At 46.7% G+C, this 24,612-nt stretch overlaps 1 protein-coding gene across 8 annotated transcripts in view; it reads left to right on the top strand.

Moving 5' to 3' along the window:
- ZFHX3 (zinc finger homeobox 3) overlaps positions 1-24,612 on the top strand; it is a 243,004-nt gene that overhangs the window by 197,519 nt on the left and 20,873 nt on the right. For all 8 annotated transcript variants that reach the window (XM_059151888.1, XM_059151893.1, XM_059151891.1 and 5 more), the window contains 3 exons: positions 554-661; positions 18,170-18,303; positions 18,459-18,659. In XM_059151888.1, the coding sequence (XP_059007871.1) occupies positions 554-661; positions 18,170-18,303; positions 18,459-18,659 (443 nt within the window). The remainder of the gene's footprint in view (positions 1-553; positions 662-18,169; positions 18,304-18,458; positions 18,660-24,612) is intronic.

Genomic DNA, 24,612 nt, shown 5'->3' with positions numbered 1-24,612 from the left:
ACTGGGAGCAACTGTTAAAAAACAGACACACAAAAAACCAACAACACCTCCTGTCACCGTCTGCCACGTGCACCCGCACTGCCAGGCCTCTGAAGGGTCAGCGACAGGGCCCGGTCTGGGCCCGGTCGAGGAAGTGCTGTGGTTGGGGCTAGGCAGGAGCCAACATGGGGCTCCTTTTTTGCATTTTTCAAGTGCAAAACACTTGCATGCAACTTCAGGAATTTAGATGGAGTTATTTCTTCAGCAAGATTGGCTTTCCAATATTAAAAGCTCCAATGAGGCATTCAGAATCCATCTGGAAATACCTCACGTCCACACGTCTCGAGCGAGTCCGTCTCATCCCAGTTAGCAGGGACGGGAAGGCCCCGCGGCTTACCTAGACCTTGGTGCAGCTGAAGTACAGTCAGCCTTTCGGGGACCATGGTTGGGGGCGGGGGCAGTCACTGGCATCTGTGTGCTGTGGTCGTCGGTAATTCTTTGGAGCAGGAGCCAAGAGTCCTTCATCTTCTGTCCCACTTCTGATCTTTGACGTTTTGTTTTTCTTCTCTTTCAGAAGAAGCCGTGGAAGATGTTGAAGGCCCCAGTGACGCAGCTGCTGACCCAGAGGAGCTCGCTAAAGACCAGGAGGGGGGAGTCGAGAAGGATCAGAGCAAGTGGACAGGTAGCGTGCGTGCGGCCCCCAGACCCCCGACATGTCTCCCCTGGGACCCTGAGGCCGGCCGGTCAGAGAGCACATGTGTCCTTCATGTACCCGGAAAGATTGTCGGTTCTGTACAGCAGGGAGAAGGATTTGGGGTTTTGTTGTTGTTGTTGTTTAAACATTTTTTTTAAAGACTTTATTTATTTATTAGAGAGATGGAGAGAAAAGACAAGTAGGCAGAGAGCAGCAGGCAGAGGGAGAGGGAGAAGCAGGCTCCTTGCTGAGCAGGGAGCCCAATGTGGGACTCGATCCCAGGACCCTGGGATCATGACCTGAGCCGAAGGCAGCTGCTTAACCGACTGAGCCACTCAGATGCCTGGATTTGGGTTTTTTGAGTGGTCTGCTTCATTCTCCTTCTCTTAGGCTATATTCAAGAATTTTTAAAGCGTTTCCTAAAATGGCCGCCAGACCAGCTTGTTTATGGAGCATCTTGGTGTCTAGCTCTGTGCCAAGGGCTTCCGTGTTTTCCACGTTTCTTCTGTGGCTCCTCCTTGCGTGCGTCGCCCTTGATGCAATTCTTCCTGCAGTGACGGTCCGGCCGCCTGCCCCGACCCCCCACCCCCAGGCCCAATGGAGGGGCTTGCCCTGTACATCTCAATTGGGGTCACCCCGGCATCTCCAAGGTGTCCGCAGTGAAGGGTAGGCTTCATGCCACACGTTGTGTGTCCTACCCGGCTCTCAGGGCGAGTGTCCGCACCCTGAAGCACGCCCAGGGAGAGGCAGGCAGCGCAGCAGGACGTGTTAACAAAAGCAGAAGTTGTTAAGTCAGGGAAGTGCTGCTTCTGGAAAACTTGGGAGTCGTGAGAAGGGGAATAGCCACCTCTCGAGATGATAGGATTGCTGTATTGGAGGAAAGAAGAGCCGAGGCTGAGAAGAAAAGTTGAGGTTGTCTTGAGGAGGAGCAAAGTTGTTTCTGAGAAGACTTCTCGGGCCAGGGGAGTCTCCCAGAAACCACCACAGTTATTAGAGGAAATGATATGACAAGCAACAGAAATTATTTTATTTGGTCAACCTAATTCTTACTGCCTCCCATTATTAATATTGTAATACTTTGTGTTTTTTCAAGAAAATATTTACCTTCTAGAGTCTGTATTGGTTGGGCCTTTGTTACTTTTCCAGGCACGACTGTTCTTAAATCATGCTCAGTGTTGGCCTTTACTATTTAAACAAGATACAGAATCTTGGAGAGAGGCCAGGGGAGAGCAATGAAAATCACTGAAGGCTGAGAAATATTGCCTCTGAAAAGAGGCTGAAGAAATTGAGGCTATTCAGTCTGTAAAAGAGAAATTTGAGAGGCAGCTTAACAGCTTCCAAATTTCAGGAGGGATGGGGCGGAGTCGGCGAGGCGTCTGTTCAGTGTTTCGTGGGACACAGAGACAGGGTGTCCCCGCAGCCGGGTGAACGAAACTGTCCCCTTTCTAACTGTGGTGGCCAGAGGCCCACACTTGAGAGACAGTCAGGGATGGGGGTGCCAAGCACCACGGGACAGGAAGCAAGGGCAGGCCAGGAGGTAGGAAGCAGATGTCTCTCCTCGGAGCCCTTCATCATGGGGAGGATCGCGCTGTTGCTTGACACCCACGGAGACCCAGCTTTCTGCCCTACTGTCAAGGCGACATGAATACAGAACTGCAAACAGAGGTGACACAGGCAAGAGGATTTCACACGCACGGTTAGAAGGCCAAGTAACCTTCTAGGCCATCTGTCCTTTGTTTTCAGAGTTTGGGTCCCTGGGTGCCGATCCCGGCCTTGTCACTTCCTAGTTATGTGACGTCACGTCTCCGGGCCTCTGTTTCTCACCAGAGGTGGGGATTAAAAATAGTACCTACTTTCAGAGGATCCCTGTGACGATTATTTGAATTTGAGGCTCTTAGAACAGTGCCTGGCCTACAGGAGGCTCTATATTAGCAATATATTAGTTGTATTGTTTCAATAATTTGGTTAAATAAGATGAGGACAACTAGTAGCAGTTTTTCTTCGGGTCCTTTCCTGTGAAGGTGAAACTGTCACTGGGCAACCTGTGGCTTCAAGGAATTTTGAGACGTGGAGGGGGAGCAGCACGTAAGAACCTACTGGATCGTGCCGTCAGCTTGTGTGGGGTGTGGCCTGCGCTGTGTGCACTAAGGACACCGAGTCAGTGACATGTCGTGACTGCCGTTTGTGAAATTCCTCATGTGCGCCAGGCCCTGTACTGGGCCCGTCTCCTGGGCTCCTCTCGTTCCTGAATCAGTTCAGGGCAAGCTTTGCTGAGGGTGGTTCAACTAAACGGCCTTCCGGGTGTTTCGAATTCAGTGGGCGTGCGTCCTCGCAAGAGCCGGCGGACAGGCCGGGCCACCAGGAGCCCCATGAAAACGAGCGTCTTTACTAAAGCCCCACTTTCTCATTCGTCCATTCATTCGTTCGTTCGCTCAAGCAGCAGGCTGTACCTCATCTCCAGAAGACCGAGACGAGACAGAGACCGTGGAAGAGTGACTCAGAGGTGCCCCTTACCAGTCCCGTAGTAGTAAAGAGAGAAGGGAAAATTCTTCCCTGACTCCTGTGAACCGTCCTCTTTTGACCTGAAGCATAATTTTGTCTATGTTGTCTGAGTGTGTAATGACAGGCTTTATTAAGGTGCTTGAGCCGTTTTGCTCTTGGAATCGATACAGGTAGCAGCAGTCTCTGCAGTTTTCTTTGGGATCCTTACTCTTTTATAAACAACAACAACAACAACAAAACAAAAAAAAAAATTACGTTTGTTCCATTTATGCCCTAAATTGAGCTGTTCCTATCTGATTAAATGTGATGGGGAGTGCTTCCTCCCAGCAAATAAATAAATAGTGATTTCACAATTTGTTCTGTTGATTAGTGGCCGCTCATGGTACAGATTAATAATATTTCAAATGAGCCTGGATAATTGGCATTTTCTCAGCTATTGATTATGTAGTTTGGGGTTTGTGCCGGAATGGCTAATCTTCACTAAAAATTTTTAGTCGTTTATTTTTATGTTGGAAGGGGACTCCGGGTGTCCTTTCTGGTGTCCGTGGGCCACCCTCTCTGGGCTTCTTTTATTGTAGGTGTCAGGTCTTTGACCTCAAGCGACAGCAGGGCGGGCAGGACCATGGTTTGAATCCCAGCAGTGTCCACCCCATGGTCAGAGACTGGGTCACTACCTCGTGCAGGGCGCTGGGCAGAGCTCCCCCGATCCATGAGGTGATAGGCCTTGCTTTTGGGGAAGGGCTGTCATCCTCAGGACAGCGTGGCTATAGGTCAGGGCCATCCCACAGACCTCCCTGGGCTGATGGAGAGGTTTTGCTGCTACCCTGTGCAGTTATCCAGTAGCCACTAGCCATGGTGGCTCTTAAGCCCTTGATGTGTGGCCAGTACCCCTGAAGAACAGAATTTTTTTTTTTTTCATTGTAATTAGTTGGAATGTGGCTCTTTAAATCTGAACAGTGCAGCTCTAGATACTCAGGGGGAGCAACGCTGCCCCTGAAAGGATGCTGCCTTCCCAGTTCTTATTAAGGCTATGCTATGCTCTACCTGGGTGCCAGGCACTGTTCTCATGTGCCGTGCCCAGTCCTTCGCAGCAGGCGTGCCAGGAATGGCGCACAGGTGCAACTCTATAGCCCTTGAGTTGGCCCGGGGGACAGGGGGAGGGGGGCAGGGGTGCTAGATGCTAAAGCAGGGTCAGTTGGCTTCATCTGCCCATACTCACTTGCCATCGTATTCTGTGAGCACCACAATGGGAAAGAGAGTCGGGAAGCTCTGCTTGACCCATGTTATTTCATTGGGTTCCCGCCTCTCTGTGAGACAGATGCTGTAAGCAGCACCCCGCACCCCTGAGCCCCCGCCATTGTGCAGAGAAGGGAACTGAGCCTGGCACAGCTGAGCTTGTGCAGGTTGCCAAAAGGCACTCAGCGAGGCTCAGATTTGCAGACCAGCCCTGCTGCTTAGGACGGAGCCCACACTCATACCGGGCCAGTGTCTCTCCAGGAATGGGATTTTTTTCTGCAGAATCATTCAATCTGGCTTTCATCTCCATTCGGAGTGTGGAGACTAGCATTCTCCCAGAGTTGTACAGCAGTGACAGTAATGTGACAGCCAGCTAGACGGACTCGGATGAGGGGATTGTCCCTCGTTGTAAGTCCATGCCTTCTCCATCTGAAAGCAGGTTGGTGAAGTGTACCACTCAGTGAATGGCGTTGGCCTCTTGAAACCTTGGGCATCTCATCTGTAAAACATGGACGGGTGACGGCCACCACCACCCCCTGCGTTCCATCATGTGGGCTCTTGAGGGCTCCGTGATGGCAGGGGGTGGCCCATGATAAACTCTTCAGAGATCCCATCTATTCGGGGAGAGCGTGATGTACTCTTGTGGGCTAACAGAGGGTGCAGGAAGGTTCTTTGAAGCTAAGTCTCCTTCCTAATGCACAGCAGTTTCCATCATCCAACTTTGTGGTTTTTCTCTTGTGAAACATGAAAATGATCCCTTGTTCTCTTATAGCAGTGTGGATTTAAAAGTGTGTGTTCTAGATTGAAGAGGCCCCAGTGTCGGCAACTGAACAATAATTAATGCAGTGATTATCCAATCAACCGTTAATTGCTATAAATTAAGTGATATACAATTAATGTGATGCTTTATCACCAATAATTAGGGGGAAAAATTGAACTCTTGGCAAAGAATCATAGCAAGATGGTTATTTAAATCCTGTAGCCGCCATGGTTTCCAGCCACAGAGCACTAAACCGGGTCTAGTTAACCTAATTTGAGACAAGATGACCAGGGGGTGTTGGTGCTTTTAAACACAAAGATGGGGCCGTACCAACATGATAATGCTTCAGAGGTCCCTCACTGATATCCGGGCCTGTATTTTTGGAAAATTTTGAGTCACAATTATAGTTTGAGTGTTGTTTTTCTAGGGGAATGGCCCGAAGGGGTTTTATTTTATTAATTTTTTTTTTTTTTTTTAAACCCATGGTGCTCACCTAACACCAAGCAATTAGTGCAATGGAGCGTCCCTGATTTGAATCTATGGAAGATTGCTATTAGAGGAGGTATTAACGGGCCGGCAAGGTCTGGGCGGCTGTGTGGGGAAAAGTGTGTTTATGGAATATGGTGCTGGCAGGCATGATTTCAATCGGGTTTGACATGTTTAACATAAATGTATAGCGTACGGCTCTTGCGGCATATGAATAATTCCTGCAGACCCACTGCCTTTCTAATTACCGAGGTTGAAAAAAAGCAGGTCAGGCACATCCTGGTGGAAATCTATTACCAGCCCTCCCCCTCTTCCCCCTGTTGTTTACAACTTCGTATAAATAAGGATGCCATCGGATGGGAACTGAGTGCCTACAGTGTAATCTGTGGACAAAGAATGGAAAGGGGCTGAAAAAATACCCTTCTCCCCCCGCCCCCCAAATTGAGTCCATTAAAGCAAAAGCTAGTGTCGGTGGAGAGGGAGCATTCTGGGTTTGGAGAAGCGTTGGCCTGCTGGGAGTCCGAAGCCCCTGGGCCCGAGGCCTGGTTCTGCTGCTGAGATGAGCCACATGGCCTTAGGTCTGTGGTCCTCAGTTTGAAAATCTGTAGAATGGCAGGTTTGGACTAAAGAGGTTCTTGCAGTTCTGGAATTCCTTTAAAAAACGGTGATGGGGGGAGGAAGAGCTGTACAGGAGCATCTTGGAGAAGAAGAATCTCTAAGGTTGGAATGCGGGTCGCTTACCAGGATCTCCCTAGTCTCCCACCAGCTGAGATGGCGTGGGTCAGGAGCTGCACCAAGGGTGCAGATAGGTCCTGTGGGCTTTCTCCGGGACGGTGGGACAGCCCCAGGCCGCCTTTCTTGGTGGGGCATCAGAGCTCCACACACTCTCACTTGGTCCTGTGTGACTGGGTGCTTTGCGCTGTGGTCAGAGCCCCATGTCATGAGGGCAGTGGAGGGGGGGAGCCCCTGGAGATTGGTGGGGCTGCCTTTGAGTGCTGCCCATCCCGGCTCTGTTTCTGGCTGGAAACCAGGCTCTCCACCACCACCACCACCACCACACCTCTGTAGAAATCACTTCAGCCCGAGTCTGTGTCCTTCTGGCATTAGGTCCCGTTTTTCTACCTCACCCCAAAGTAGATTTGTCTTTGCAGTAGGGTGTGTGCGAGGGAATGCTGGGAGCCTGGCTCGTGTGGCTCCTTTGTGGTTCGCACTCCTGCCAACGGAAACCGTTTTCGGTTTTACGTTTCACACACGGATGGGAATTGTGCAGCTCTGTGGGCTTTTCCAGAGTCCTCTGTTCCCCTCCCCCACCCCCATTCCCCACCCTCCTTTTTTTCCAGGCCTCTTTCAGTAGAACTTGGCTGTTTAAAGTGACTGCAGGCAGAATTCTGCCTCACAATTGGAAACAAACCATTCAAACTATTTTTATGTTGGGAAGCAAAAATAGACATAGGGTGTGGTGTATATCTGCTCTCGCCTGAATTCCAGTAATTCAGAGGTCTTGGCTTTGAGAATTTATATTGTAAATTGGAAGAGAGGGAAAGGACCACATCAGTTGAGCAAATATTTTTGCATGCAGTAACAAAATTAGCGGAGATAATCTAAGGCAGATACGGGAGATGCAAAAAACTAAGGAACTCACTTTCTAGAAGGCACAGCAGATGTAATCACGTAACTGTGGTAGTATGATGAGCTGCTCATCAAGGTATAGACAGAGGGCAGTGGAAATGTCGATTAAGGAGCAAATCATTTTTCATTGCTGTAGAAGATACCTTACAGATTTGCATAGTACTCCTGCAAAGGGGCCATGGGACTCTGGCCTTTGTTTCAGTCCGAGCTTTCGTGCTGACGGGAGAAGCACTTCTGTCATTAGAATCTTGATCATGGTTTAAAACAACAACGAAACTCACCATAGTGACGTTCTCAGGGATATCTGAGCAATTTTCATGAGGCTGTAACATTCTTCCCGACCCAGCATTCTCTCTGTTTTGCAGACTAGAGAAGTATGACCCATAGGTAGCGAACACCTGGGTGCCAGATGGGTGCTCAAATCCCAGTTTGCCTTGTGGGTCATAAGGGATAGATCCCCCACGTCATAAAGCTGAAAAACACAGAACGTGGCAGCTTTCTCTTATTATGTGAAGATTGGAGGAGAAGACTTGACAATCCTGTTTCTCTAGCTGTCAGAGAGGATTGTGACTCTTTATGATTTGAACTTTGTGGCATTCATTCATTTTTGTTTGTTTGCTTAATAAGACTTCCCTTTTTTAGAGCAGTTTTATTAAGTTTACAATAGAACTGACAGGGAGGTTCAGAGATTTCCCATATACCCTTTGTGCCCACATAGTCATACATACATAGCACCCCCCCCCCCGCCCCCAAATAATCAACATCGCTCACCAGATCTCATCTTGGTATTCGGCACAGTACAGAGAAAGGGGAACTTTTTTTTTTTTAAACCAGTGATGAACCACTGACACCTTAGAAATCACCCAAAGTCATAGTTTATCTTAGGATTCAGTCTTAGTATTATACGTGCTGTGGGTTTGAACAGAAATATACTGACATATATCCATCATTATATCACGTTATATATTTCCACTGCCCTCAGAGTCTTCCGGGATCTGCCTCTTCATCTCCCCTCAACGTGGCATCCGTTCTTTTCTGTAATTTCTAGCACTTAGCGAGTGCTTGATACTGTTCGAATGTTTCATTAACAACCGGTTTGGTGAAATAATGTGACCATCAACATTTTCAAATCCAAGTCATTCTGCTTTCTGCTTTTTAGATGGCAAACCTGTGGGTCAGTACGATTGCTCCATGTTAATATGGGGAAATGACAAATGTAGGGTATCTGTGCTTCTTTAAAAACCAGGCATCTCATGGACCGGTATCCTTTCCCGAGATACTGCTAAAAATGATCCCACAGCAAGTGGTGTTCAAGCCCTCGCGCTCTGTGCTGGACTCTGTGGTAGGCTTTGTATGCCCGCCGTCTCGCCAGCGTCACAGAAACCCTAGGAGCGGACACCGTGATCCCACTGACAGATGAGGGAACTGTGAGCCCCGCGTAGTCGGGCCCCGTGCTGGAGGTCACACAGCCAGGCTGGGAGCCAGTGCGTGGTCAGCGCTGCGAACCGCTGCGCTTCGTCACCTAGCGAGGGGGCCTGAGGCCTTTGCATAAAGGGAACTCGGTCCTAGGAAAACAGCAGGTGGGAAACATCAGTTCTGAGGGAGTCCCCGAAGGTGTACGGAAGCCCCAGCCCCACCCCACAGGTGGCTTTCCCAGCCCTTCGGAATGCTCTGAGCCAGCCTGGGACTCGGGGGTACGGAGAAAAGTAGGGATGCAAATACGGCTGGGGTTCCTCTTTCTCTGTACTGTGCCGGATACCAAGACGAGACCTTTCCAGTCTCTTGGTCCTTTAAACCCACATGGGAAAAGAGAATCAGAGAATCCTTGCCATTTCCGCCCGCCTTGCAGGGGGCATGAGTGATGTTGTCTTTCTTCCCCAAGTACAGATTCTCATACCATCCTGCTGAACCTGAATTAGCAAAAACAAAACAAAACAAAACAAAAAAAAAAAAAACCAAACAAACAAACAAAAACAAAAACCAAACAACAACAACAAAAAACAAAAAACATCCTTGGGCGGATCATGGGGGAAGTTGATTTGAAAGGGTGCTGGGAAGTTCACTTCAGAGCTCTTGGTGCCTGTCACTGTGCTCGGACCTGGATTTGATATGTTCATTTTCACAAGTTCGCTTTCATTCTGAAAATTTCCTGAGTATTTGAGGAAGATAGGTTTGAGACAGAGGAGAAACTGGAGAAGTATTGTTTTATTCCCATCTCTGGGACTCTGCGCTGTGCTGGGGCCCAGGGACCCTAACTCGCCTAATTAATGTTGGATTTGATGGGGACTCGGTGAACCTCTGTTAATTAACTTTGGCCTAGTCTCTGAATGACCCACATTGCCCCCTTGTTTTGACCTACATCTTACACCTCTAGACTTGTGTTCTGTCCGTGCAAGGGTCTCTGAGGTCATTTCTGCCCTGGTTTTCTCCAAATCCCTGTAATTCATCCAGGGGACACAGTTGATAGCGCAGCCCCTCCTCACCCCCCGCTGTGGCCCTCCATCCTCAGAGACACAGTGACCAGGGCTGCAGACGGCATCTGTGGGCACCTCAGGAGGCTGTGCCAGAGGAAACCAGGATACCGGGGGCCAGGGGGGATGGTAGTGGGGAGCTGACAGGAGGCCGGAAGTGGACAGGCTGACAAAGACCTCAAAGTGAAGAGACATGCTTGGCCCCGGGACCCCCCAGCCTCCAGCACACAAGCCAAACACATGGTGGCAGCCCAGTGCTTGAAGTTATTAAATAAACGGACAGCCACTGTTCTAAAAGGTGGTAGCTGGTGGCTCTGTTCTGTAAAGGTGGTCCCTTCCCATACCTGCTGCACGGGGAGCAAGGTGTCTCCAGATGGAATTGTGGGGTGTCCTTTCGCGAACTCAAGTCCATACAGTTAAGCAGCCTGACGCATATTTCAGCGTGGAATTAGTGTAGCAGATTGACGCCTCTGATGTAGGGCCCAGCCCTGTTTCCTCCCCAGAGATGCAGAGCAGGCAGCTACCAGTCTGCCCAGGCCCACCAGTCCACCGCGAGGCTGCTTACTGGGGAGGCAGAGGCCCTGCAGCACAGCGCGATCATGCTCTCCCAGCCTGCTGACGCGGGCGCGCCGGAGCCTGTGTGGATCTCTGCATCCCTCTCAGCGCTGAAGCAGAGGGGACCTGGGGTCGGTGAGGCCTGCTGGTGCCAGGACCAGGCAAGCCAGCGATGAAAAGGTGCTTCCTCCTTCTGCAGAGCGGGAAGAGCCCACGGCCGGCTGCCTTCTTTCCACAGAGGTTCTCCAGGACACATAGAAAGAACAAGACGTCCTAGGCAAGGTGGTCTGTGGTTATTTTGGGTTATACAACAGGATAACAGAGCACATGGAGGCTAGTCCTCTGAATTTCTGGCTTGGAAAATGTGTCTCCATTTGTTCTAGAGCAGGCAGGGTCCCTGAGGGGTGGCCACATTTAGTCTTTGACCTTTGGCCTGAGAAGGAAAACACGTAGCTTGGAGACCAGGCCTAGGGGCCCTCCGGGAGCAGAGAGGATTCGAGTGTCTCGTCGGCAGCGGTCATTTGGGGGTGGACGGGCAGATCCACCTACACCTGCCAGGCCCCCGCTTGTAACTGTGGTCCCCACTGGCTCCGGGACGCAGGGACTGAGTGAGGGCAGTTCTGAAAGTTCAGGGCATCAGTCAGGAACTCCCTAGAAATGCAAATTCTCTGAATCAGACTGCTTTTGGGGGGCGTGGCCTGCTCTCCGCATTTTAACAAGCCCTCCCAGGGATTTCTGACTCACACTTGAGTCTGAGAACCTTGGGGCTGTGATCTTGTGACATGCATGGGGTTTCTAGAACTCTTTCTCCTTCAACTGAATGGCAGGTCCTGAGCCCCAGCAGGTCCTGAGCTGGGTGCAGAAGATACTGAGCTTTCCTGAAAGGCAGTAGTTCGGCAAACCCCGAGTCTTGGCAGGTACCCTCTCGGATGGCAGGGTTGGAAGTGAGAAAGAGGTCTGGTCAGAGAGAAAGGGTGTCACCATGAAGCGTGAATGAAGGTCTAGAAGTTTTTGCCTGCACACTGGCTACAGGTAACATGAGGGATAGGGACACCGGGCCTCGCTGCACGGTGGGTGCAACCTCCTGGGAATCTGTAGTTCTTTCCAAATAAAAAGCAAAATAATAATAATAATAATAATAATAATAATAATAGTAATAGTAACAGCAATACCTAAGATCTTCTGCATTTCCAAAGTGTTGGCCCATCTAGTTCACATCCGACTTGGAAGAGAAAAATAATCAGCGGTTCCCTGAGTACAAGTTACACCCGTCTGTAGTATTATTACTCAGATTTTCTTTGAAACCCTTTATAGAAACAGAAAGAGGTGTCTGAGAAGTTGATGATACCAGGATGTCTTACTCTCTCCATCTAGGCATATTCTCGTACCTCTTGAGTAGGTGGCTAAACGTCTCTGAAATGCTTTCTAGGGACGAACACAAGCCGTGTAGCTTGCACTTACAGAGAATGAGACTGTGTCTGAAGAGAAGGTTCTTACCCCCACCAGGCTGGAGTTTGAGACCTGTCCCACACCTCTGGGCAGAAATGGGAGAGGAGCCCCCCTACTCTGCCTCAGCCGCAGCCCGGAGACCACCCCCCTCGGTGTATGTGACCAGTGCATGCCTCTGATTTCTCTTGGAAACATCTTTAAGTGCTTTAAGGTAGAATGAGACTGTGCATTTAAAAGACCAAGTTGGCAGCAAAGCACATCCTTTAGAGGAACTGCTGTTCTCTGTATTAGGGGAGGAAGAAAATTTAGCCAGTTCTCTGGCCACTTATCAAGAGCAGTTGTTGCATAGAGATGGGAGTATGAAATCCTAGCCTGTCCTCCGGGGAAGGAATCACAAGCAAACACCAAGAGCAGCTGCACTTTGAGCGACAGTGTAAAGTCACAAAGTCCAGAAGCACAGATTACCCCATGATAATGCTACATTTCTGCTGTCTAGAGGAAGTCTGACACTGAAGGAGAAGAGCTATGGAAAGAGCACACCGAACCTCCCATTTCGTCATCATTATGAGCTGAAGTGACCATTTGCAGATCTGGTCACGCTTCTGAGTCTTCTAGTGTGCTGGGGTAGTTACCCCAACTCCAACGTTATACGGAGTCGTGTGAGGTTTTTTCCTCCTCGTCAATGGAGAGAGATGAAAGATTGCAGTAAATTTCTGGGGCAGGTGGCAAGCTGGTTTACGGAACGCAAGGCGATGAGAACCCCTGGCTTACGGAAAGTAGCATGAATTAATAATCATCTAATTGGCTCCTCCATTATGTCGCTGGTTTGGGAGATGGAGGGGCTGTCAGTGGTACTTTAGCTAAGAGTCTGACGGTTGAGACGTGGAGGTGGCGGCGGCCTTTGGCTTCTCCTGGGCAGCAGCTTAGGCCCTCAGTGGGCTCACCTTGGAGCCCCCATAAGGAAGAGGATCCCTTGCCACCCCACCAGGAGGAGAAGAAACGCAGAAGAAACTTCCCAGTAACGTGAACAGTGCAGTGCATGGCCGGATCTCCCTGAGGGAGGTCCCAGGCCAAAGGGAGGCTAGCCTTTGGCACAGAGTATCCGCCACACCAGCAGCCCCATTGAGTCACGAGGTGAATTTTGCTTGTGAACTAGAGAAACTACTTTTACGTACTTTGGATTTTTTTGATGTCTTGGCTAGTAGTTGGGAGGAAGCAAAAAACTTCATTTCCAGTTTTTCTTAAGCTTTCTTCTTCATGAGGCAGCAACTCCATGCCTTGCCAGGTTTCAGAGTAGTACAGAGCCCATCAGCAGGTGACACATGGGGCCTTAACTCCATGGGTGGTCTGTGGCATTGCGAATACATCTTTTAGGTTTCCTGTGGCCAAAATTTCAGTGACTCAGATTTTAATTCATTAGTGAGGACTGGAATTGGAAGACTGGTTCTAACAGGTGAAGTTCCAGAGGCTGTTTTCAACCATACTTGGTCATTCTATAAGCCCCCGAAGTTTGTACTATTCTTTTAAAGTCAGTCACTTCCTACATGAAACTTTACATGGCTTGTTTTAATTGTTTTTTGTGCCTAGAAACTAAGACTATTTCTTGAAAATCACAAGCAAAACTTGCATGATTTTAGGTTAGTGCCCCTTTTCCCCCATCCCCTCTAATTAAGTATGACAAGAGGGGTACCTTTTGAATTAATTATTTTTAGAAGTTAAATACTTTCCCAGTAGGTTAAAAGCACAGTTAATGGAAGTTGATGTCTCCGTGCAGAACTGATTTGCCCTCCTATAGAAGCCATGTGTTGACTGCTATGTTTCCTTTTGGGATAAAATTATTTTGCCTTCTGGGTAGAGAATAAGACAGAGAGTCATGAGTCAGGTCTGCCTGTCTTAGTATTTGTCTTTTTTGGTCGTGGTGACCAACCTGTCACAGTTTAAGGGGGGGAAACGGTGGCATGGCTTTTGGCCCAGAAAGGCAACTTGGAATTTTTCATACCCTCTAAGAAGGACAGGGACAAGTTGGGTAGGACAACCTTAACTCCTGACAAGCAAGTGCTTTCTCACTCCTTAGAAAGTCTGTGTGGCAAGGAATGAACAGCTTACATCCTGTCAGTCTGCGGTAGGGCTTGGGACCCACCATCCCACTGTCACTATTCCATCTGCCTCGCTCGAGAGTATGTAATCTGTAGCCCGCGCACTCACGTGGGTGCTTGCCACATTTCTCTCCCCTTCCGAGTGCTAGGAGCCCAGCATGTTGCCTGCGGAAGATTCGCTGAGATTTAACACATATTTTTAGATGACATAGCTGCCAAAATGAGAAAATTGCTTTAACCAGCAAAGTAAAAAAACAAAAAACAAAAAACAAAAAAAAAGACAAAAAAACAAAAAACACCTGATGTTTTGCAGAGTACAGATCCAAATACCAAAATTGTCAAGGACAGTTGAATTTAAATGCTGAGCTATTTAAATTGTAATATTAAAAATAATATAAGTACTTGGTAATCTTAGAAAATGGGAAAGTGGTCCATGATTCCATTACCTAAATACAACATTTTCTTCTAGTTTTCTTTTTTTAAAAGATTTTTTTTTTACTTATTCATGAGAGACACAGAGAGAGGCAAAGAGGGAGAAGCGGGTTCCCCACTGAGCAGGGCGCCTGATGTAGGACTTGATCCCAGGGCCCTGGGATCATGACCTGAGCCAAAGGCAGATGCTCAACTGACTGAGCCACCTGGGCACCCTAGTCTTCTTTTCTAGCACTTATTTTTTTCCACAGTAGTATCATGGTATACATATTTTTCTTCTTAGCATTCTCAAGAACTTTCTACATTGATTCACAACTATCATTTGTAATGTCCTTTAATACCATTCTTTACTTGAGCATCCCCTGTTGTAAGAGACCTAGATTGTTTCCAGTTCATTTTGTCATTAGTATAAAACCCACTACAGGTAGGAACCCTTCAAGTTGTTTGGCTTTTTGTTGCCAACTAAACCAAAGGTTCCAGGCACTGTTTAAACTAAGGCTCGTCTCCAAAGTGCATGTATTTCCAGTTAATTGCTGTGATGTCATAGTGGCCTTAAAGTGACCAGTAATTGATTTTTTAAATAATGTTTCCTAGACTGTGACATCTCTCCTTAAAGTTTAGAAAAGTCTTCAAAGCAGAAACCCAAGGTACTTTCTCTTCGTATTCGTGTGGTCTCATTTACTTAGGCCTCCAATGTGTGCCGAGACAGAACTGAAATAGAAATTGATTTTGAGACTCTGGCCCTTTTGACGTTGTTCAGAGAGAAGCAGCTTGAGGAAACCTCAGACTGTCTGTGGCCTGTAGTCAGCCCTCGTCCAACATGCTGACAGAGAACTTGCGAAACTGTTCGCATGTCCACAGAAATTATATAAAGACCTCGATGCCATGTCTTGATAGAGATTGACATTGTAATGACTGAGGTCAAGCTAGCAGGGGGCTGTCGGCCTACTGAACCTCACTCTCAGGAGCCGTCCCCACATCACCCGGGGAAACACGATGGGATTGTAACTGGGTGTTAATAGAATCTGTTATGAGAATGGCACAGCTTTATCTTCAGGGAATGAGCTCATGAGCTACAGGTGGCTAATGTCCACTTCTAACCACATCAGGTCTAATAAACATGCAGGCTGTCCAGGATAGAAGGGACATGAGCTCCCGAAGTTTTGTTTTGTTTTGTTTTGTTTTACGACAGTGGGTGCACTATTTCGTATTAGAGCAGGGCTGCTGTGTTACTGGGGAGAAAGAGGAACAAGGGAGATCATGCTGATTTTATTTAAAAAAAACAAAACAAAACAAAAACACTTTATAGGACTCCTTAGCTTGAGCTCACAAAGGAAGCTTTAGAATTCCAGAGCAGTTTGTTTGGGGGGCGGGGGAAAAGTAATAAAAGTTCCCTGCTCCATGCAAAGGGAGAGGATAGTGGCTTCTGAAACCAGAATTCTCACCTCTGCAACCTCGTTACAATTCACCATGCGTCGTTCCGCACTGAAGGGAGAGGGAGGACTCTGGTCAGACGAGGCCGCTAACGCCTCATGGGCTACCCTCTGTTTGCCTTTCGGCTCCCAGTGAGAGAGACGAGTCGGGTGGTCTTGCCCTGGGTGCCCGTCCCCTCCCGCGGCTGTGCAGTGGCGCACCTGACAACCTTCCTACCAGGGGGGTTAGTGGCAGACTGAGAGCCTTTCCAAGAGAGTGCGTGGTCGTGGAAAAGAGAGTGTTGTTTTCAGGTCAGGCGGACTAACAAAAAGATGGGGAATGGGTGTTTGCAGTGGCATCTGCGTCTTGGTTTGCCTCTAGCGGAAGGAGGAGCAGATAGCGGCTCGTTCCTAACTAAGCACAGAACTCAACCGGTGCCTGCAGGTCGGAGGTGGAAATGAGCAAGGGATGGCCATACCAAGTAAGCATCTGTAAGTGCCACATCGTGCCTCCACTCGCCCCATCTGCAGAGTGCGCCTGAACTGTTAACACAGAGAGGGTAACCAGGAAGCAGAAATGGAAAATGATGGGGAATAAAGAGTCGGGGGGCACTTGAGACCCTGAGCCATTAGTTGAGGACTCCTGTTGGGGGAGTGTTCAGGTAGGAGCCCATCACACTGGGCGGTCGGAAACCGTGACACGGGGTTCCTTGAGGGGTCGGGAGATGGGAAGTGGGCCGTGGGGGAACCGGTCTGGAACGCTACAGCACCAAGTTAATCGGCGGCGAGTCCATCACATTAAATATCCAGCCGTCATGTATTACCTTTCAAGTGAAAATGAATAACTCCCATTAAGAGCAAAATGGGTTTGAAGTCGATTCGAGACAGATTAAAGTACTGTTATGAATGTGTGTGTTGGGAGGAGGAGGGGTCTGTGTATAAAATGCTTGTCCTTGTACTTTTTAAATAATAGATGCCCTACAAACTTATGTAGACCAGGTTACCAAGATACTGGGGTGTAAAGGTCACAATATGTGCATTCTGGGAAGAGCATCAACTTCCTGGAATATTTCCTGCATTTAGCAATTTTTTTTCAAAATTATTTGTGGCCTTATGATTTTAATGAATAAAATTGATTTTCTAAAATTGTTTATTAAAGCACACATCTATAATGACAGCATCTTGGTATCCATGTCAGAACAGATTTCAAAGCTGAGCATAAAGTGGAAACACAGTCTAGGTAACTAGACCGGGTGAGACAGGCAGCAGTTTTATGAAAGAGCAAAAACTAGGCTTTCTAAACCAGTGACCTCAGTGCCTTGTCAAATTATTTTTCATTGAGGGGATGGGCATGTATTTCTCACTACCATCTTGAGGATTTTAGTAATCATTTTTAGCAAAATTGTGAAAAATGAAGTTGTGTGTCCAAAACACGCGAGAGAACCAACCCTTGAATACTGACCAGGTTTTGGAATGACCAAATCCAACCATGTTGGGATTTGTGTTTACAATGGAGAGTCCCCCCTCCCTGCCCCCCCCCCCCCCAGTTAAGCCCTTAACCCAGTGGTTTTCTCGCAAAATCTTCCAGATCTTTTTCCATGCTTCAGAGGACTCCTTCTGCCCACACTGTTCGCTATTTAAGTCTCATGTGACTCTCCTCGTTAACTGTTTTTTTTTTGTTTGTTTGTTTCTCATTGTTTGTTTGTTCATTTTGTTTATTTGGTTTTGGTTTTTTGAGTTTTTTTTGGTAGAATGGGGTGTGGTTCGGGCAAGCAGATAGGGGACTTTCCTCCTTACCGCCCACTCTGAATAAACGCTTATGCCTGGAGCGTTGGCTAGATTTTAAGTTGGATTCATGCCCTAACTATTCCACTCTTCAATTACTTTTTCCCCGAAAGCAGGTTGCTAAACCCAAACTTGACTTTTTCCCCAAGTATTTGTATGCAGAGCCACATGAACCTTTCTCAGGTCACACTTCTTGTCTCTAGTGACATGCTGTGCTGTGTTTCCAAGCCCTGGGACTGTCAGGTTGGGAGCACAGAGTCGATTACATCCATGGAAGCAGAATGTGTCGGTTCTGGAGTTGTGTGGTAGTTGGCAAAGCAACTGGTCAGACTCTCCCACCCACTTAGGCCCCCATCGGCCGGCTGAGTGTGTCCTCATTGGGGGAAGTCAATACTCTGAATTTAGCTTAATCCACTTCCGAGCATTTCAGTCCATTTCTTTATCTTTTTTTTTTTTCTTAGTGTTCAGTTGTTAAAGTAGTGACAGAAATTCATGGGGAAAAAGGAACACTTGCTTCTTTTCCAGCGCGCTTGATAAGTCAGTCCGGATGCTCATCCTACTTGAATTTTGGTGTTTCGAGAAAATCCTGTGCTATAAATGAATGTTGATTTTCACCCAGCACCAACCCTCTGGGAGCTGGCCTGGTCTGGCTGCTATATCGTGTCTTCTGCTTTTTCTTCCAGCGTCGTCCAGCCAAGCAGAGAAGGAGCTGACAGATTCTCCTGCAACCTCCAAACGCATCTCCTTCACAGGTAGCTCGGAATCTCCTCTGTCTTCAAAGCGACCTAAAACATCAGAGGAGACCAAACCAGAGCAGGTGAGACCGGAAGGGGCTCTGCCCGGGGCGGGGTGGGGGGGTGCGTTTTAGACACCAGCGGGGGGAGCACAGTCTCGGGTGGGCGGGCTTGGGGCAGACCCAGGCACTGGTGGGAACCGGATATTCAGCCAGAGGGTGGGCGTGTTCCCCCACAGATGTACCAGTGCCCCTACTGCAAGTACAGCAACGCTGACGTCAACCGGCTCCGGGTGCACGCCATGACGCAGCACTCCGTGCAGCCCATGCTGCGCTGCCCCCTGTGCCAGGACATGCTCAACAACAAGATCCACCTCCAGCTGCACCTCACCCACCTCCACAGCGTGGCGCCTGACTGCGTGGAGAAGCTCATTATGACGGTAAGGCGGCAGGCGGCGAGACCTGGGGCGTCGCTTTCCCCAGAGGGCAAAGGTGATGTAGGAACGTGGACAAGATTCCGTGTTGCTGGATGAGCAAGCCAGCATAGAGTCGGAAATGTCAAAAATGATCCTAGTTCTGCGACCTGGGTTCTCCTGCCCCTGCCTGCGGCTCGGCGTGACCACGGGGTGACTGTGGCCCGGAACACGGAGGACGTTTGTGTTCTCCGCCTTCCCTTGTCGGCGCCCCTCCCGGGCTGGCGCACAGGTCTAGGTGAATTAACCGTCCCCATGAGGTTAGAGTTCTTAGGACTCTCCAAACCTTTAGTAAATCGGTCATGTTCTGGGTTTGCTCTTAGGCTCATTTCACCCTCACAGCAGCCTTGTCCAAAGAGTAAGAGTCTGACGTGTTTACGTTGACAGCGCAGGAAACTCAGACTCAGGAAAGTTAGCCAACTTGATGCCACTTGTAAGTGGCAGAGTTGGAATTCGAGCCCGTATTTTCGAACGCTCCAAATGTGACCCCGTGATGTGGGAGTTTCTCCAGGGGCTGCTTTGATGCTCAGAACAGGAAGATGGGACATGTGGATTCGTGGACGAGAGCTTTGCACTTTGAACATGGTGTTGCTGCACCTACAGAGTTAAAAGCCTGGCTCCGAGTGACTACTGTAACATGGCCCGAAAGTTTAGTGTAAAGATTTAAATCCCACTGTAATGTGCAAAGTTTTCAAAATACTACAGGTCATACTAATATCCTGCTATTCTCTCTGTGGTGGGACTGCTATGCGAGCCCTTTCCTGATCACTGGAGGAAAAACGACCAAAGAGAATTAGTCTCACCTCTAACATATTTCAGTAGTGGAGTAATAAGAAGTTAATTTGATTGCCTTTTTGTCTGAAGAGTCCCAGAGAGGTCTTCTTCCTAGAGAATTTGACGTTGTAATGTGCGGGTCAGAGGCATATAACCTCTCGGCGTGTCCGATCCCATTTGGTTATGCAAGGTGGATGCATAACGTTCTAAGTGATGTTTAGTCGTGAGGAACGTATAATTGATAATGCATCAAGAGAACTTTAGCAGGCAATAGGGAACCCGAAGGTGACCTAGCATAAGTTTCATTTCAGAGATCTTTCAAGTATAAATTCACTTTCCATGGGTATTTTCAGATAAACTGGTGAACATCGTGAAAAGACCCGTCTTCTTGGAATGGGTGGGTTTCTGTGTTATAAATATTGACATTCTTACCAACCTTGGAAATAACAAGGGGAATTTCTCAGGCCTCATCACCCTTCCCACTGATGGCCTGGAACCATAGGAGCCTGAAGGAACAGAAGGAGATGTGGGGAACAATTTTAATACTTAATGACATTTTCTTTTGTTCAGCTGGTTATTTCTCCTGTTTAAGACAAATCTGGTTTATGAAATGTGAGCTATAGTAATCTGTATGGCCAGTTCACATTAAACAGTAGGTTTCATGTATATATCACTAGGGACTCGAATATAAATTATATTTCAAATATCCGTTGTCTGTCATGTTTTTAGAGCAGCAAAAGTAAGGTACATTTCACGTAGTGAATCAGGTGGTCATGATGAATCTTCATGTACCAACAGTCTTAAAGGACAAGATGGTACTACTGCGTTTCTGGGGAACCAATCCCTAAGCTATTTCTGGATGTCACTCACTAGCATCTTTTCAGCAGTGATTCTTAACCTTTTTGCAGACTCAGATGAAAGTGATTCTATAGCCTTACTGGGTTATTCTATGCACAGTAAAGTTGAACACCCACTGTTAAGATTACCACTGAGGATTCTGCGCATATAAAACTGTATATAATGCCAGGGAGCATAAGAAGACTGGAGAATTCATAAATGGAACCAGGGTAATAAACCCTCTTCCTGACAACATAATTATGCAGGGGGAATGAGATCCCTAAAGGGGTTGCACTTGGCATCTTGTACTGAAAATCCTGTGCCCCTCATATACCCACAGCCGATAATGGAGATGTTATCTACAGAAATGGAGACCTTTTTTGGAAAAGTTTTTAATTTTAATTCCGGTATAGCTAACAGTGTTATATCAGTTTCAGGTGTACAATATAGCGGTTCAACAATTCTGTAAGTTACTCGGTGCTCATCATGATCAGTGGATTCCTGGTCCCCACCACCTCTTCCCCACAGCCCTCCACCACCTCCCCTCTGGTAGCCATTATTTTGGTCTCTATAGTTAAGGGTCTTTTTCTTGGTTTGCATCCCTCTCTTTTTCCTGCCTTTGTTCATCTGTTCTGTTTCTTAAATTCCACATACGTGTGAAATCATATGCTATTTGCCTTTCTCTTATTTCACTTAAGCATTACACTGTCCAGATCCATCCATGTTGCTGCAAGTGGCAAGATTTCATCCCCCCCCCCTTTTTTTTGGCTGAATAACACTCCGTTGTGTACCTATGCCATACCACATCATCTTTATCCGTTCATCATCTATGGATGGACACTTGGGCTGCTTCCATAGTCTGACAGTTCTGAATAATGCTGCAGTAAACAGAGGGGTGCATATATGTAGCCTTTAAAATTAGCGTTTTTTTACTCTTTGGGCAAACACCTAGTAGTGGGATTGCTGGATCATAGGGTAGTTGTATTTTTAACTTTCTGAGGAGCCTCCATACTGTTTTCCACTTTGCCTGTACCAGTTTGCATTCCCACCAACAGTGCAAAAGGGTTCCCTTTTCTTCACATCCTCACAAACCCTTGCTTTTTCTTGTGTTTTTGGTGACTGACAAGTGTGAGGTGGTATCTCATTGTGGTTCTGATTCGCGTTTTCCTGATGATGAGTGATGTTGAGCATCTTTTCATATTTCTGTTGGCCATCTGTATGTCTTTGGAGAAATGTCTGTTTAGGCCTTCTGCCCATTTTTTATTTTTAAAGATTTAAAAAAAAATTTTTTATTATGTTAGTCACCATACAGTACATCATTAGTTTTTGATGCAGTGTTCCATGATTCATTGTTTGCTTATAACTCCCAGTGCTCCATGCAATACATGCCCTCCTTACTACCCATCACCAGGGTAACACAAACCCCCACCACCCTCACCTCTGAAACCCTCAGTGTGTTTCCCAGAGTCCCTAGTCTTTCATGGTTTGTCTCCCACTCTTGATTTTTCCCCCTTCATTGTTCCCTTCCTTCTCCTGATGTCCTCCCTGCTATTCCTTATGCTCCACAAATCAGTGAAACCATATGATCATTGTCTTTCTCTGCTCACTTATTTCACTCAGCATAATCTCCTCCAGTTCCATCCATATTGAAGCAAATGTTGGGTATCTGTCCTTTCTGATGGCTGAGTAATATTCCATTGTATATATGAACCACATCTTTATCCATTTGTCTGTTGAAGGGCATCTTGGCTCCTTCCACAGTTTGGCTGACATGGACACCACTGGTATGAACATTGGGGTGTGTGTGGCCCTTCTTTTCACTACCTCTGTATCTTTGTGGTAAATACCCAGTGGTGCAATTGCTGGGTCATAGGGTAGCTCTATTTGTAACTTTTTGAGGAATCTCCATGCTGTTTTCCAAAGTACCAACTCACATTCCTACCACCAGTGAAAGAGGGTCCCCCTTTCTCCACAACCTCTCCAACATGAGTTGTTTCTTGCCTTGTCAATTTTTGCCATTCTAACTGGTATAAGGTATGGTGTCTCAGTGTGGCTTTGATCTGAATTTCCCTGATGGCTTTATAACTTTGAATAAACCTAACCAAAGAGGTAAAGGATCTATACTCTAGAAACTACAGAACACTTAAGAAAGAAATTGAAGAAGACACAAAAAGATGGAAAAACATTCCACGCTTATGGATCAGAAGAATAAACATTGTTAAGATGTCTCTGCTGCCCAGAGCAATCTATACTTTGAGCGCCATCCTGATCAAAGTACCAATGGCATTTTTCAAAGTGCTGGAGCAGACAGTCCCAAAATTTGTGTGGAACCAGAAAACACCCCAAATCGCCAAGGAAATGTTGAAAAAGAAAAAGCTGGGGGCATCACATTTCCTGATTTCAAACTATATTACAAAGCTGTGATCACTAAGACAGCATGGTACTGGCACAAAAACACATAGATCAATGGAACAGAATAGAGAGCCCAGATATGGACCCTCAACTCTGTGGTCAACTAATCTTCGACAAATTGGGAAAAAATATCCAATGGAAAAAAGACAGTCTCTTCAATAAATGGTGCTGGGAAAATTAGACACCTAATATACAGAAGAATGAAACTTGACTATTCTCTTAACACCATACAAAAAAATAAACTCTAAATGGATGAAAGACCTCAGTGTGAAACAGGAATCCATCAAAATCCTAGAGGAGAACATAGGCAGTAACCTCTTCAACACTGGCCACAGCAACTTCTTTCAAGACACGCCTCCAAAGTCAAGGGAAAGAAAAGCAAAAATGAACTTTTGGGTCTTTCTCAAGATAAAAGCTTCTGCACATCAAAGGAAACAGTCAACAAAACAGAGAGGCAACCCACAGAATGGGAAAAGATAATTGCAAATGACCCTACATATAGAGGGCTGGTATCCAAGATCTATAAAGAACTTCTCAAACTCAATACCCAAAAAACAATCAAGTCAAAAAATGGGCAGAAGACATGAACTGCCCATTTTTTAACTGACTTATTTTCGGGGGGGGGGGGGATTTAAGTTGTTTTTTATATATTTTGGATACTAACTCTTTATTGGATATATATTTGCAAATATCTTCTCCCATTCAGTAGGTTGTCTTTTGCTGATTGTTTGCTATGTTAAAAGCTTTTTATTTTGATGTAATCCTAATACTTTATTTTTTCTTTTATTTCCCTTGCCTCAGGAGACATATCTAGAAAAATGTCAGAGAAATTACTGCCTGTGCTCTCTTACAGGATTAAAAAAAAAAAAAAGATTGATTTTAGAGCGAGAGAGAGCACAGGTGGGGAGGGGCAGAGAGAGATGGAGGGAGAGAATCTCAAGCAGACTCCCCACTGAGCATGGGGCTTGAGCCTTGACCCTGAGATCAAGACTTAGCCGAAATCCAGTGTTGGACACTTAATCAGCTTAGCCACCCAGGTGCCCCTGTTTTATAGGATTTTTATGGTTTCGGATATCACACTTAGGTTTTTCATCTCTTTTGACTTTATTTTTGTGTATGATATAAGGAAGTGGTCCAGGTTCATTCTTTTGCATATTGCTCTCCAGTTTTCCCAATACCATTTGTTGAAGACTGTCTTTTTCCCTTTATGTATTCTTCCCTGCTTTGTCAAAGATTAATTGACCATATAATCATGGGTTCATTTCTGGGTTTTCTGTTCTTTCTCATTGATGTGTCTTTTTGTGTGTGTGCCGGTACCATACTGTTTTGATTACTACAGCTTTGTTGTATAACTTGAAGTCTGGAATTAAGATACATCCAGTACTTCTTTTTCAAAATTGCTTTGACAATTCAGGGTTTTCTATGGTTCCATACAAATTTTAGGATTTTTTTTTCTAGTTTTGTGGAAAATTCTGTTGGCATTTTGATAGGGATTGCATTAAATGTGTAGGTAGCTTTGAGTCATGTAGAGATTTTAAGTTTTGTTCTTCCAGTTCATGAGCATGGAGTGTCTTTTCATTTCTTTGTGTTGTCTTCAATTCTTTTATCCGTGGTTTTTTTTTTGTTTTTTTTTTTTGTTTTTTTTTTTTTAAGATTTTTGTTTATTTATTTGTTAGAGAATATAAGCAGGGAGAGCAGCAGACGCAGGAAAAAGCAGGCTCCCTGCTGAGCAAGGAGCCCAATGTGGGGCTCCCTGGGACTATGATCCCGGGATCCTGGGATCATGACTCAAACCAAAGGCAGATGCTTAATCGACTGAGCCACCCAGGCGTCCTATCAGTGTTTTATAGTTTTCTGAGTACAGGCCCTTCACCTCTGTGGTTAAGTTTATTTCTTG

Source organism: Mustela lutreola, chromosome 16 (genome assembly GCF_030435805.1).
Source record: "Mustela lutreola isolate mMusLut2 chromosome 16, mMusLut2.pri, whole genome shotgun sequence".
Taxonomy (NCBI): Eukaryota; Metazoa; Chordata; class Mammalia; order Carnivora; family Mustelidae; genus Mustela; species Mustela lutreola.
The sequence above is the reverse complement of the archived record's forward strand: the minus strand, read 5'-3'. Positions and strand labels throughout refer to the sequence as shown.